Raw genomic sequence first — 14,860 nt, 5'->3', positions numbered from 1 at the left:
TGAAAACCACACAACAAACCCGTAGGGGTTAGTGCTGTCAGTGCACCTCACATGGTGCAGTGTAGGCATCACTAAAGGTTTTTAGCAGTGTTCCTTGCCCCCCCTAGCTGCAACCCCCTTTCATTCCTTTTACGTACTGTACTTCAGTCATATCTTCCTTCCATCTTGCTACCCAATTTCTCCTAATTATATTTCATAGTGCAGCTGCGAGGTTTTCCTTCTTTTACACCTTTCAAACCTAGCGCCTCAGCGGCGTGGTTGGTATGGTATTAGTGTCCCACCTCGGTGGTCGCGGGTTCGATTCTCGGCCATTCCATTGAGGAGTGAGAGATGTGTATTTCTGGTTATAGAAGTTCACTCTTGATGTGGTTCGGAAGTCACGTAAAGCCGTTGGTCCCGTTGCTGAATAACCACTGGTTCCATGCAACGTAAAAGCACCATACAAACAAACCTTTCAAACTGGATTTCCTTTTCAGTGCTGAATGACCTCTTAGGGCCCAGTGCTTGGCCTTTGGCCTAAACTCTATATTCCATTCCATCACACAATAACAACATCAGTTCATGAAAATTTCCTTGACCTCGCTATTGGCAGTTTGCACAAATAGCTTTCCATTTACTAGTGTATATATAGTAGCTGTTAACATTACCTATTAGTTAGCAGTAGAATTAGAAATACAGGGAATCCCCGGCTTATGACAGGTTCAGCTTACGATGTTCTGAGGTTACAACACATTTCAATTATATTTATTGGAAATTATTTCCAGGTTTAAGACGCATGTTCTAGGGTTACGACGCTTACAACACTGATCTGGCAGAAGAGATATGACTACAAAAATGCAAAATAATATTTGAAGGTTTTTTTTTTTTATGAAAAATGTAATAAGAATGCAGTTTACATAGTTTTTAATGCACCCAAAGCCTTAAAAGTAAGGTTTTCTTAGGATTTTTGACTATGTTCCGGCTTACGACGATTTTCGGCTTACATGCGTCCCAAGAACGTAACCTCCATCGTCATCGTAACCCGGGGACTGCCGGTAACTCTTTCAGGCTAACTTTGCTATACGACACGTTTAGCCTATTTTAAACATTGCTATAGCTATAACAAAAGTAGATGCCTGAATCTTGTCAGGAAGCCTCCAGTTTTCTTTTGAAATAAAAGTAGCCAGGTTTTATAAAGATGTTGTGTTGCATCTTGTAATCAGATTCTTTTATCTAGAAGTAAGGGTCAAGAATTCTATATTGTAATTTATGAGTTTACTGGTGACCTAACCTTGCTTTGAGCGCCTCTTGAGTCATTGACCTCTTCGCTAATTGTTTACTGTAGTCTGGTAGATAAATCACCTGTAAGGTAAGTCATGCTGCTGTTTGTCTCCTAGAAATTGAAACTATTCACAAAAACTGATCCTCGACTTAGAGAAGTGGTATATATGAGTAGATTTCGTACTAATATTCTCAATGGGAATATTTAGATTAAAATTGAAGCAGCAGAGAATAATCTGCAAGTAAGGTCCTGAGTCTGTAGTTGAATGAGAGTTGTACCTCTTGGCTGAGTTTCTGTTCTTGAAGAAAATAATAGTCAGTTGAGCACCTGTTTGTTTGTTTTTATTTGTTTGATTTTATGGTGTTTTTACGTTGCATGGAACCTGTGGTTATTCAGCAATGGGACCAACTGCTTTACGTGACTTCCGAACCACGTCGAGAGTGAACTTCTATCACCAGAAATGCACATCTCTCACCCCTCAAGGGAATGCCCGAGAATCGAACTTGCGGCCACAGTTGAGCACCTGAGGCAGGATAATAAGGGTAATTTTGGAAAAGTTGCTATGGTGCTTTGCTCTGCTTGTATTTTGTAATGTCTTTTAGTGTTTTCTCATCAGTATCTTAGCTCCTGCAGAATAGGAGTCTTTAGTTCTGTTTTAAATTTGCTTTCTACTTGTATGATGTTCGCTTCAGGCAGCATTTTGTTGTATAGTCTTGGTAATCAGTACAGTAAAGCATTATCAGAATATGATGGTTGTTGACTGAAAATACAAAGCCGATTAGTTTAGATGACATATTGAAAACGAGGAAGGTTAGAATTTTTTTTTTTTATTCTGAATGCAAGTATTCAATTGTTATGTGATTTATATATATATATATATATATATATATATATATATATATATATATATATATATATATATATATATATATGTGTATGTATGTGTGTGTGTGTGTATACGATAGTATTTATTGTTAGTGTAAAATGAATGAAAACTTATACAATGAAATTATGAAAAGAGATTGTATACGATCGTTCTCATAGTCAGTTGAGCACCTGTTTGTTTGTTTTTATTTGTTTGATTGTAAAGAAAAATACAGAGTAAAGTGGCTCTGTCATTCAAGGTGGAAACCAATGTAAGTGATGCAATTTACAACTCAAATTTCTTAATGAAAATAAGGTCTAATTCAAGATGGCCACCCATGAAGAAGCTTCTGGAAGTGTGTGTCTCTATTTCGCGCATCTCTATGTAAACACTCCCTGTGTCGTAAGTGCAGCCGGACATGTGAGGACGAGATCGTCTGCTGGAAATCGCGAAGCTGCAGTTATAGGCCCGAGTGGATCAGAATTGACTGAATATATTGCGTTGGTGAGGTATACCGTGGAATAAAATGGCTCAGCAGTTAACCAGTCTCTTCACCCGACTCGGCCAAGTAGGCTTCGGTGTCGCTGTCGTTGGTGGCGTCGTCCAATCGGCGTTGTATAATGGTGAGTTTTCTGTTAGGTCTTTATTGGCGACCAGGTCATTTGCTTACGTTATAATTACGAAAACAATAACGATTATAGTCGTAGATAGGTCTATTAGTTCAATTCTGTTCGAGCCAAAGCCTTTTAGATCGTGTTGTTCGGTTATAGGTGTAGATAGGTTCCAATTTCGGTTTTAGGATAACCCGAGTAGCCTATTTGGTATGCCGGGATTTACCTAAGTTGTATTTTATGAACGAACTGGATATAGGTACGGCAGCCGTATCCCTGATTGCGATGGATATTGGTACGGCAGTGTATTGCGCATGCGCGAACACTTGTTTACCGACTGAGGCATATCAGTGACAGCAAGAAAATGAAGGCAAAACATGTTTTCAGGTTTCAACAAGCTGAAAAAGACAATAGACGTCTATGAGGAGGAAGTTCCAGAAATGGTATATCCGCAGGTTACGAACGATCGAATCGGCCCTGAAAAGAGCTCCGAAGAGAAGATTCAAAGATTTGAAGCTTAGCTAGTAAGGTAGTGCAGCAGTCAGTAGTGCGTCCAATATGGGAAACATGCTGTTAAAATGGATCTGATTTGGATGATTACTTAAGATTGATTAGGCCGTTTACCAGAGGATTGACTTTGGTAGTTTTCCCTACTACCATGAATACAGCAGAGCACGGTTTCTGTGTATTTCAAGACCTCTGAATCTCCTCTTCGGAGCTCTTTTCGGGGCCGATTCGATCGTTCATGACCTGCGGATATACAATTTCTGGAAGTTTGACTCTTCGTAGACATCTATTGCTTTTTCAGCTTGTTGAAACCTGAAAACATCTGTTTTTCGGCTAAAACCGATGTCTTATTACACGGTTCAGAGAGATTTAAAGAAGATATGAAGTACACAGATAGATTAGTTTAGTTTTATTTTTCATGTATATAGTCAAAATGTAAGTATATTTAAGTATTATTGTGATTTTTCATATTTTCCTTTACTGTCAAAATGTTTTGGTACTTTGGTGATGACAGTATGGTTCTTCACTTTGACATTTCGAATTGAACATGTTCAGCGAAACAATTCTGTTCGACTATTATTACTACTGTCACTTACCTTCTAGTGCTGTACCTATAGCTATTAGCAACAGTGCACGGTAACTGTTGCATGATTAGCAAACTACCATATCTGCAGAAAGTCAATAACACAATACGACACCACTGACAGAATCTGACGTACCCCTACTATACACGATGTTATTTGTACGGCAGGAAGTCTGAAATTGACGCATGCGCAATTCACTGCCGTACCAATATCTATCGCAGTCAGGGATACGGCTGCCGTACCTATATCCTGTGCCTTTTATGAATCCTAAACTAATTTACAGAAATAGGGTAAATACTACTTAAAATTCTTGTTCAGTAGGTAAAACTGCATAGAAAACCCGCAACTGCCATAGTCTAGGCCACCGCGGATACCTAGGTAAGTGCCGATAAAACAAACGACGGTAGATATAGGTTACCTATCTGCGGCGGCCCAGACTATGGCAGTTGCTGTTTTTCTATGCAGTTTTACCTACTGAACAAGAATTTTAAGTAATTATATTCCGACGACTGTAATTAGCCCCCAGGGGCCAGTACTAAAAACGGCGAAATACATTGGACACCCCAATCCCTAGTGGATGTCGTCTTTGCGGTTTCGTTTCTTGCGGGGTAATTCTAAAGAATACTAGTTACACACGAACTGCAAGGAACGTAACCGCGGATACGACATCCACTATAATAGGTATAGGGATTGGGGCCATCCATTGTATTTCGCCATGTTAAATACTGGCCCTCGGAGGTTAATTACAGTCGTCCGATTAAATATTACTTTAAATTCTTGTTCAGTAAGGAAAATATCATAGGAAAACGTCAGTTGCCATAGTCTAGGCCACTGCGGATTGCTTCTGTAGAAATACAGTCTTTAAATGACAGGTGTCGGTAGACCTATAGTAATCTTTAATTATACCCAATTAGATATACTACCTATAGTATTAGCCAAGGTAATAGGGGTTACCTATCTTGATAATGCACACCGTAGGGTACGCCAGTTTTTCTAATTTGTGGTTGCATATTTCGTACAATTTAAGGTAATTTTCAATACAGGCCTAAACTTTTTTTTTATCATAAAATTAACATATAGTAGGCTATGGGGCTAGTCAATGGTAAATATGTTTTTGTTCCGACACGGCATACAAACCTTCGGTCCTTTTACAATAGGAAGGTACTAGCGGCAGCTGGATAGGTCGTAAGCTTTCGAACAAGGGGTTCGGTAGTTATCTTCTTGTCCGACAGGCGCGCGCGAAGGCGCGACTGGGAGGTAAACAAATCACTTTTGCTTTCGGCCTGCTGGCGTGTGGACGTGTATCATCGCTCTCTGCCCGCTTCATCGTCGTTGCTTTCGCATGGTTGTGTTTATTCTTTTGGGCTATTTATCTAGTGAAACTGAATTGTAAGTACAATCATTTCATATTTATTTCCATTGAATTCAATTGTGAATTAAAGGATCTTGGTTTCACCACGCCCTCCGATTACCCGAGTGGCCGGGACTGACGGGCGTAAGTGCGGGAATTCATTTTCCCAGAAATGATCCTCGTATTGTGTATGCTCGGTGTGCCGAGGGCGGGAGAGCGCTCGCTCCGAGCGTATATTTTGGTTGGAAATGTTGGAGATGAAAATCGTAAGTAAATGCTCTTTTCATTTATATTTTTTTGACCTGTATGCTCGTTGCCGAGCGAGTGCGCTCGGCACGAAAACTTATTCTGTATGGAAGTGGAATCGCAAGTACAGTATTCTTTTTCATTTTCATATATTTATTTTGATTGTAGCAATACTCATTTTGGATCAGTTTCCGAGCTTACCCGGAAATTGATCCTTTCCCCTTTCTATTTGAATGAAGTGAAATCGCAAGTGCAGTTCTTTTTCATTTTCATATTTTATTGAGATTGCATTGTTTACTTGGATCAATGTTTCCGCTATTTCCCGGGAATTGATCCTTCCCCTTTTTATTTGTATGAAGTGAAATCGCAAGCGCAGTATTCTTTTTCATTTTCATATATATTTTGATTGCATCAATTCATTATGGATCAAGGTTTCCATTCATAATCGGGAATGGATCCTTTTACCCTTGCGCTCGGTACCGAGGGCGCAAATGCGCTCGATCCGAGCCCTTATTCATTGTGAAGTGAATCGTAATGCAAGATTCTTTTTCATTTTATTCCTTTTATTATTGATTGCATCAATATTTATTTGGTTCAAGTTCCGCTCAGTCAGGAATTGATCCTTATGCCCTTGCATTCGGGCCGAGGGCACGATTGCTCTCGGGCTCTTATTATTATTGTTGGGTACATGGGTGCTGTGCGGGGGGGGGGAACGAAACCCACCCCCCCCCCCCGCTCAGCTCCCACAGATGGCCCTTCCCCTTGGGGGGGAGGTTATCTGCGTTCTTCTCCTCGCCCGATCCGTCGAGCGCGGGGGAGGGCGCTCGGTGGCCCGATGTACAATTGTATTCGGGGTCTTCCACTCGTTCGGTAGAGGCTCACCCCCCCGCGCGAGGGGACTTCCCCCCCCACTAATCGCTACTACTGTTATTTCCGCAGGTGCTACTGCCACGAGGGTGGAGCTTGGTGAGGTATGGGCGTCCTTCCATTTGCAGGGCGTGCTAGTGTCCAGGGGCTGCGGTTCTATGTCTGGGCCTACTGCGGTCACCCATGGAGTGGTGACCACGCTCCAAGGTGACGACGTCCCTCCTCACCTGGTGTACTCGCCTCACGTGGTAACAGTCTTGCCTACAGCCGCTGTGAAGTGCCGTTCGCCGTACCAAGAGGGGGGCGTGCCGCCGCCTGCTCGTTGGTTGCCGCGCTGCCGCGACCACACTTCCGCTGCCCTATAGCTCGCCCCCTGGACCTGCCGCCGGTACCAGGATGTTGCTGGCTGCTGCTCCACTTCCTGTGTTTCCGGTGCTGCCTGCCGATTCTGGGCTGACTGTCCATGCAGTTGCTGCGCTGGCTGTCCCTTGCCGTTGCTGCGCTGGCTGTCGTGCCGTTGCCTGGGCGCTGGCTTTCCCTACCGATGCTGTGCTGCTGTGCCTGCTGTTCCTGAGATGCCCATACCTGCTGACGTCGTCCCTGTTCGTGGTGGTACTACCCAGACTTTGGGTCTGTCTGTACAGGTGCGTCCGGGCCCTGTGGCTTCGGCTACAGCAGCCCCGGCTCCGCCCTGGATAGCAGATCTACGTCTGTCCTGAGGAAGCTGACGAAGAAGAGGAGGAAGGTGTCGTCGTCGTCGTCTTCATCTTCTCATCGTCGTCGGCTGCCCGCCTCTTCCCCTTCGACTTCTAAGGCTTCACAGCCGAGGAAGAAGAAGGTTGCCTCCTCCCTCCTAAAGAATCTCCCCTCGGGAGCTTCTTGGACCCTCTCACCTCGGTGGGACGGAGGGTTTCCTTCCGCTGGTCCTCCTGCTCCTTCGGGGAGCGGGGCCCGTTCTCTCTTCTTCCGCAAGGAAGAAGACTACGGGGACCGAAGGGGTACCGGCTAACACCGGTACTTCCTCGCCTGGTGTCAGTGGTTCTGCCACTGCATCAGGGTCCGTCTCGGCCTCTCGTTCGCGGGAGGTACCGAGTGTACGGTCGACCTACCAGCGACCGTGCAGCCAGGAACCAGAACCCATCTTGAGTCCTCCGCCAGCGTCAGGTTCACGGCACTGGGGCGGAAGACTGGTGACAGCCGCTCACGCGACTCTCACCAGAACCAGCTCTCGCTCTCGCGGCGACCAGCTGGGCTACCGGGACGTGACTGGTCCACGACCGGCCACGGGCTGAGGCTGGGAAGAGGTCCTCCCGTTCGCCGGTGCCAGCCACGGCTGGAACCAGTGACATGACGTGCCGTAGGACAAGCACCGGTCTCACTGTGACAGTGGAGCCTGCAGGTCGCCTGACCGTCGCTCTCACAGAGAGCGATCGGGTACGGCAACCAGCACCAGCTCTTCTGACACTCGAGATCGGGGCCGCTGTGCTCAGTCCAGCCGTTCTCCACAGCGAGACGGTTCGACCAGGCCTGCAGCTCGATCGCCACCGCCGGCTTGGTTGACGATCGCCCCTGCAGCCCCTCCAAGGCCTTGCTGGTTCTGCCAGCGAGCGAGGAGGGAGCGTCAGGTCTGCCTCTCCCGTACCTTCAACCTCCTCGGTTACACCGGGAGGAGCGAGGTATTGAGGAGTGATCGTGAGGGTGCGCCCCTCATGATCCCACCACGACGCCCTACGTGCCAGGCACGGTTCTTGGACCGGCCAAGACGTATGCGCAAGTGGATGGAGAAGACCGAGAGGGCTGTCGCTGTTCCCCCTTCTTAGGAGGGAAGGTTTCTCGGAATATGCTCTTGTTCGAAGGGCTTAACGGTCCCCACTCTGCAAGATGCTGTGACTTCCGAGATCCAGAGGAACTTTGCCGAGGTTATGGCGCTGATTCGTCAGCACAACTACCTCGGGGTAAGGATCGCCGCTCCCACCAGCAGAGCCACGTCTCGGCTCGAGTCGTTTTGGGGCCCGAGAGGGACCCAAATCGACGGTGGGTCTGCCGCGATCGGAGCTTGCCGACTGTGTTTAACCAGGTAGTCTCTCGTCTCCGGACAAGAAGGCTCTCTCAGTTCTGGCCGGTCGAACAAGCTACTTCACCTCCTCTACTGCGACAGAGGCGTTTCTACGTGTCTTCGGACACCGTATTTGAATACCCCTTCGGTCCTCCTGAGGTTTCGACCTCGACGAGGACTGGAATGAGTCGGAGGACGGTATCGGCTCTCTCCTGTCAGGTGTCGATCAGCCCCACCCAAGACGACGTTCACAGTGGCGGCAGACCCTTACCTACAGTATGAGTTCGTAACCCTCCTCGGGAAAACGTTTTCTCCTGACGATACGTTTTTCCCAGGCTCTGAGAGGCCATCGCCGTAAGGCGATGGCTGCTCCTTTTCTTCTCCAACTGCTAGTTCCACTGGGAAGGCGAGCCAGTATCCAATTCCTCCCCCATTCCCTCTCTCCTTACGGCTACGAGGGAAAGGGGAGGGATCCTACAGAGATTTCTCTGTAAGATCCCACGTTAGGGGCTGCGCTACCGGGGGGACCTTCGGGTCCTACCTGACGTAAGCCCCGGTCGTTGAGGAGGGATCCTGCCGCCCCCTTTCTCGATTTCTACGGGAATCGAGAGGACCACCAGCCGATATCGTTTGACGAATTCAGTGGGGGGTTTCGCAGAGTGCTTAGAATTCTACGGAATTTCTAGCGCACTCAGAGTGTTTCGAGTTTTTTACGATCTCCAAACACTTAGGCGAGACCACGGTCCAAAGTGAGCGAGAATCCCCGATAATTGTTACACGATAATCGGGAACCTCGCTTATGCTCGAATTCCTGTAATTTTCTAGCATTTGGAAGAAGACTGCTGCTGAAAGAAGAGTATCTCACAGTAGGCGATTAACCTGGAATAGAGAAGAACGGACGGGAACTTCCAGTTTGGCTTGAACTATCGTCTTCGTATTCTGTTCACCATTGAAGCTTTCCTTTGGGAAAGACTTCTCCTTCACTCTCTTGACTAGAGAACGAAGGCGGTAGATCTCCAATCCTTATTCTCATTCCTCGAGGGGAAAAGAATTTAGGATGGAGGTCATGGTACAGAACCTACAAATATACTACGTATATTACCCTCGCGACATGATTCTTTTAACAGTTGAATTGTCCGTGGGGTAGGCGCATACCGTAGTTAACTCTACGGTTTGTGACCGAGACGAATTGTATCTTAATTGACTGCAACTCGGGGTTGCCTGCAACCTCCCAGCAGTTATCAGTTTTCGATTTTAGATACTTGGTATTGTCATGACAACACCAAATCAGCTTTTTGTATTTACCGAATCCGTTTCGGTTAAATATAATTGCTCGAGCGTATTCTTTATGCTCGATGGTTTCTAGCCGAACGCATTCCTTCGTGGAATAACTGGATTACCTGGCAACTCAGGATGACGATCACCGAGAGCTACTGCGTATTGAACTGCCTGATAGCGGGCTCAGTATCAGCTAGGGTGCTCGGAGATGCACGGTCGGTTACGTCTCTCTCTCCCCTGGTTTGATTGACTACCGAACCGTATCTCTGCCCAACAATCATGGACTTAGGTCTCTGATTAACGGGGATTCTCGCAATAATGAAGGACCATCTACTGCTGTGACGCTCGATTTCATCGCCTTCGACATTGCGAGAATTTTCAACAGAGATATCTCTTGGACTCTTTCATCTTTCTGTTTACCGCACGGTAACAGAAGTCTGTACTAGTCAACCGCTGCATCGCACCGCGATAATGCGAATGATTTTTGCAGACATCTGAGTTTGTCTTCAAAATATCTCTTATTCGTAGTGTGGCAATTATTCATTGCTCGCCCCGAATTAACAGATATGTCAGAAGACATCGCCTACTCTCCGACCTGACAGCTCTACTTCCAAATGTTCAGCCCATGAGAACAGTTCTTCAGGCAGTATTTCCCTGTCTTCATTACTGAAAAGCGCTCCGCTTTTATTGCAACTACGATCCTCACCGGACAGCAATGAATAGCGGTTAGCGTTCTCATCTTTGTAGCACAGGTTCGAATCTTGAGAAATCCTTCTCTCGGTTCAGCTGTGAAGACGTAGGTTGCATTTTCTGTACACCTTCGTCTTCAACGACACATAGTGTTGTTTCTCCTTAGCCGAGAATCAACTATAACTATGAGATATCTTGCCATCAGGGACCTCGGTCTCTAGAAGGCAATTGACTTTCGCCTGTTGGGCACATGCCAATTAAGAGTCATCACCTTGCCTTCTGGCATCGGTGACGAACAAATTATTTGTTTAGTCTCTTGGCATAACCCTTTTAAGGCGAAGGTCACGTGACTTGCTCGGGTGCTTGGACAACTTGCCTCCTACCGAACGCAGTCAGTCGGCAGCTGTCAGAACGCCCAAGTCTGTTACGAACTTCGCTGTGGACTTAGTTCGGTTGTTCCATAACAGTCTTTCTTCGTCCTAACGGCTTGTCACAGTACCATACCATCGACACCCACCATTGAGTGTCGGTGTCCTATCCACTACTGAGAAGAACAACTTCGCTGCAGACGGATAGACCAGTATGGGTACAGGACATCACCGAAGTCGAGAAGAGGGATAGGTCCATACGACCATTCCTTCTTTTCCTCTGAGGTAATTGCATGACTTTTTCCTGCGAAGTCAAGCATCCAGGGGATGGGGATTCGTGACGCTCGATTTCGTACCGAATTCGTAGCAAAGACTCTGAACCCTTCGGTTTTCCTGACGATCGGTTAGAGTCCTTCACAATCCCCTCCCTAATGGACTTCACCGCCTTCGATGCGAAGGAGATGCTGCTTTGTCCTGTGAAAGCGCGACCGCGCTTTCTGAAGAAACTCGACATCCCAGGCTGAGTGTTGAAGACTCTTCGTCAGCACCAAGATGACCTAGAAGTACACTCCCTCGAGTTACACAAGAACTTCTCCGTGGCGCAGGTACTGAAGGCAGGGGTCTGGTACAACCAGACCACTGGCACCTCCTTCTACCTTTTGGATATTGCCCACAGGTCCTTGGATCGTTTTCCTTGGGACCCGTGGTGGCTGCTCAACACGTTGTGTAGCTAACCCAGACCCTAGCAGGCTGAACAGCATCGAGTCCTGTGTGACTGTAAGAATAGATAAGTGAATGAGAGAGTGACTGGCTTCTCTTCCTATCTTTTTCTCCCCCTCTACCTGTGGGTAGAGGGATACGGTCATCACCTTGCTGGATAAGGACGAGATGCCGGTGAGCTACTCGACAGAGCCCCATCCTATCCCTTTCACTAGGGATGGGAGCGAATATCCACCACTTCTCCTACAAGGGGGGGGAAGTGGATGCCAACAAGAGACAACCATACTTTTATGTTGCCTCTTGCAAATAGGAACTTGTTCTTGTTTGCTGGTACGAAGAGATACGCTTGCCTCTCTCTTAGTACTTGGTCCAGAGGTCTGACCATTGATCCTGCGGTGCACACCCCGATCAATCGGACAGAGGCTTGGATCCCTCCCTCGCTCTTACGACCAGGGAGGCATTCCAAGGTTGGGCGAACACCAGTCTGTTCACAAAAGACTCAGATTCCTCCCACCAAGAAGTGAGTCTTCCTATTGTAAAAGGACCGAAGGTTTGTATGCCGTGTCGGAACAAATGACAATTTGTCCAAAATTGCATTTGTTCCGATACGTAATACAAACCCTCGGTCCTTTAACAATAGGAAGGTAACTAGCGGCAGCTGGGACGGTCGTAAGCTTCGAACAAGGGGAGAACGGTAGTTAACTGCTTGTCCGATCGTGCGCGCGCCCGCGCGCCCGAGAGGTGAAGAATCACTTTTGCTTTCGGCCGCGGGTGTGAAGGACGTGTTCGTCATCGCTCTCTGCCCGCTTCATCGTCGTATGCTTTGTTTATATTGTGTTTTCTACTAATGGTTTGGTTTGACTTGAAAATGAAACTGTAAGTACACTGTTTTCATTTTCATTACTTAATTATGAATCAACATGGAGCTATCGCCGTAGAGACGGCGATTTCCGCTCTTTTCATGAATTGAACCCTTGAATTATGTCTCGGTGCTGAGGCGGGCGCACTCGCGCCGAGTCATGTATTTTGGGGCGAAAGTGTGTAATTGAAAGATGTAAGTACTCTTTTTCATTATATTTTTGCCCTGTGCGTTCGTTGCCGAGAGCTTGATTGCGCTCGGCAAGAGGCTCCTATTTTGTATGAATAGAATGCAATGAAAGTGGATTCGCAATGCAGTTTTCTTTTCATTTTCATTTATTAATTGCATCAAATTTAATTTTGGATCAATTTCCGTTCTTACCCGGGAATTAATCCTTACGATTTATTGCTGTGAAAGTGAAAATAGCAAGTGCAGTATTGTTCATTTTCATATATATTTATGATAGCATCATATTATTATGGATCAAGTTTCCGCTCTTACCGGAATTGATTTTTTCCCTCTTTAAGTTCTATGAAGTGAATCGCAAGTGCAGTATTCTGTTTCATTTTCATATTACTTTTCACTGCTGTGCGGGGTAGGGGAAGCGAAGGTCTGCCAGGAAGTCGTCGGAAAGCTCTCCCGCGACTCCCTTGGTATCCGATTCTTCGTCTTCTTTCCTGCCCCCCCGCTCAGCTTCCTCGTATTTTGTTTTTGGGGTCTTTCCTTCCGGTTCGGGGTGGGGCATGTCTCCCCCCCCGTGTGCGTGAGGGAACCCCTCGTTACTAATCTGTCTGTGCTACCACTGTGGCTGCAGGGCGTGCCTAGCATCCACGATCTGCTGCAGAGTCTAGCGAGGTCTGGGGCGGTGACCTTGGAGTGGTCTCCACTACAACCTTCACGGCCGCTTATACTGCTTCCCCCCGCTGGTCTACACTCCCCATGCTGTGTCGGTGACGCCGTCTGCCGCTTCTAGGGCCGGTCGCCGCCGTACCGAGGAGGGGTATGCCGCCGCCGCCTGTGTTTTCTTCGTGTTGCCTGCCCCAGACTTCCGCTGTTCCAGCAGCTCGCCCCTGGACCGGCCGCCAGTACCACGCTGGCTGCCGATGATTCTACGAGGCGATGGCTGGAGGCCTGCCGTACCTGTCGCTGATGTGGTTCCGCTACTGGCTTGGCTGTCCCTTCTGTGTTTACCGCTGCCGCTGTTTCTGCGCTCCTGAGCTGGTTGCTGTTCCTGTCGCTCCTGGTTCCTGCGCCTGTCCATGCTGGTCCTGCCCATGGTGTCTCACCCAGTCCCAGGTCCTTCCGGACAGGTGCAGTCGGGCCGTGTTGCTTCGGCAATAGGCCCGACTCCGGCCTGGATGGAGGACCTGACGACTGTCCTGCGTGAGCTGACGAAGAAGAGGGAGGTGTCATCTTCGTCTTCGTCTGTTGCTGCCTCTTCCCCTTCGACTTCTAAGGCCCATAAGCCGAAGAAGAAGAAGGCTGCCTCCCCCCCCTAAGAAGTCTCCTTCGGGAACTTCTAAGGGCCCGTCCCACCTCGGTGGGACGGGGGGTCCTTCTGCTGGTCCTCCTGCTCCTTCGGGAGCGGGGCCCGTCTCCCTTCCGTAAGGAAGAGATAGACGGGGACCAGAGGAGTATCGGTTAGCTCTGGTACTTCCTCGCCTGGTGCTAGCGGCGATGCCGCTACGCCAGGTTCCGGCTCGGTCTCTCGTTCGCGGGAGATCCCGAGTGTACGCTCTCCCTCGGGAGACCGTGCAGCCAAATTTTTGTTTCGGCGCCAGAGTTCGCTCGGCGCCAAGACCACGGCACGGAGCAGAAGGCTGGCGAGAACCGCTCAGGTGACTCTCGCCAGGCCAGCGGCCGCTCTCGCAGCGACCAGCTGGTAACGGGTTTTTGGGTGTTATTCCCCCTAAGAAGACTCCTTCGGGAACTTCGCGAAGGGCTCGTCACATTACGGTGTGACGGGGGGGGTTCTTCTGCTGGTCCTCCTGTTCCTCGGGAACGGGGCCCGTCTCCCCTTCTGAGAAGAAGAAGAAGACGGGGACCAAGGGTGTGCTGGCTACCGCTGGTACACCCTCAGCCTGGTCTTGGCAGCTCTGCTGCTAAGCCAGGTACCGGCTCGGTTTCTCGTCCGCGAGAAGTTCCGAGTGTACGATCTCCTTCGGGTGACCGTGCAGCCAAAGTTAAGACGCCTGAGTTCGCTCAGCGTCATGACCGAGGCACGGAGCAGAAGACTGTCGAGAGCCGCTCAGGTGACTCTCGCCAGGCCAGCGGCTCCGCTCTCGACGACCAGCCGGTACCTCGTGGACGTGACGGTCCTCTGACCGGCCACGGGGTTGAGGCTGGGAAGAGGTCCCCCAGGTCCCCTCGACCGACGGTACCAGCCTCGGCTGGTACCATCGGTTTGACGTGCCGCGAGGACGCTCACCGGTGGTCTCACGGCGAAAGCGAGCTCTGCAGGTCACCTGACCCGCCGCTCCCACAGGGACCGGTGCGGATACGGTGACCAGCAGCAGCTCGTCTACGCACGGGACCGGGGTCGACGTGCTCAGTCGAGCGCTCGCCACAGGTGAGCGGCATGGCCAGGCCTGCAGATC

General features: G+C 48.7%; 1 protein-coding gene across 1 annotated transcript in view; it reads left to right on the top strand.

The window, feature by feature from the left end:
- The first annotated feature begins 2,499 nt into the window (after window positions 1-2,499).
- Window positions 2,500-14,860, top strand: part of LOC135196396 (prohibitin 1-like) — a 98,309-nt gene continuing 85,948 nt past the window's right edge. The window contains exon 1 of the mRNA XM_064223201.1: window positions 2,500-2,749. Coding sequence (XP_064079271.1) covers window positions 2,653-2,749 — 97 coding nt within the window. The 5' untranslated portion in view covers window positions 2,500-2,652. The remainder of the gene's footprint in view (window positions 2,750-14,860) is intronic.

Source organism: Macrobrachium nipponense, chromosome 17, assembly GCF_015104395.2.
Source record: "Macrobrachium nipponense isolate FS-2020 chromosome 17, ASM1510439v2, whole genome shotgun sequence".
Lineage (NCBI taxonomy): Eukaryota > Metazoa > Arthropoda > Malacostraca > Decapoda > Palaemonidae > Macrobrachium > Macrobrachium nipponense.
This window is presented reverse-complemented; position numbering and strand designations above follow the sequence as displayed.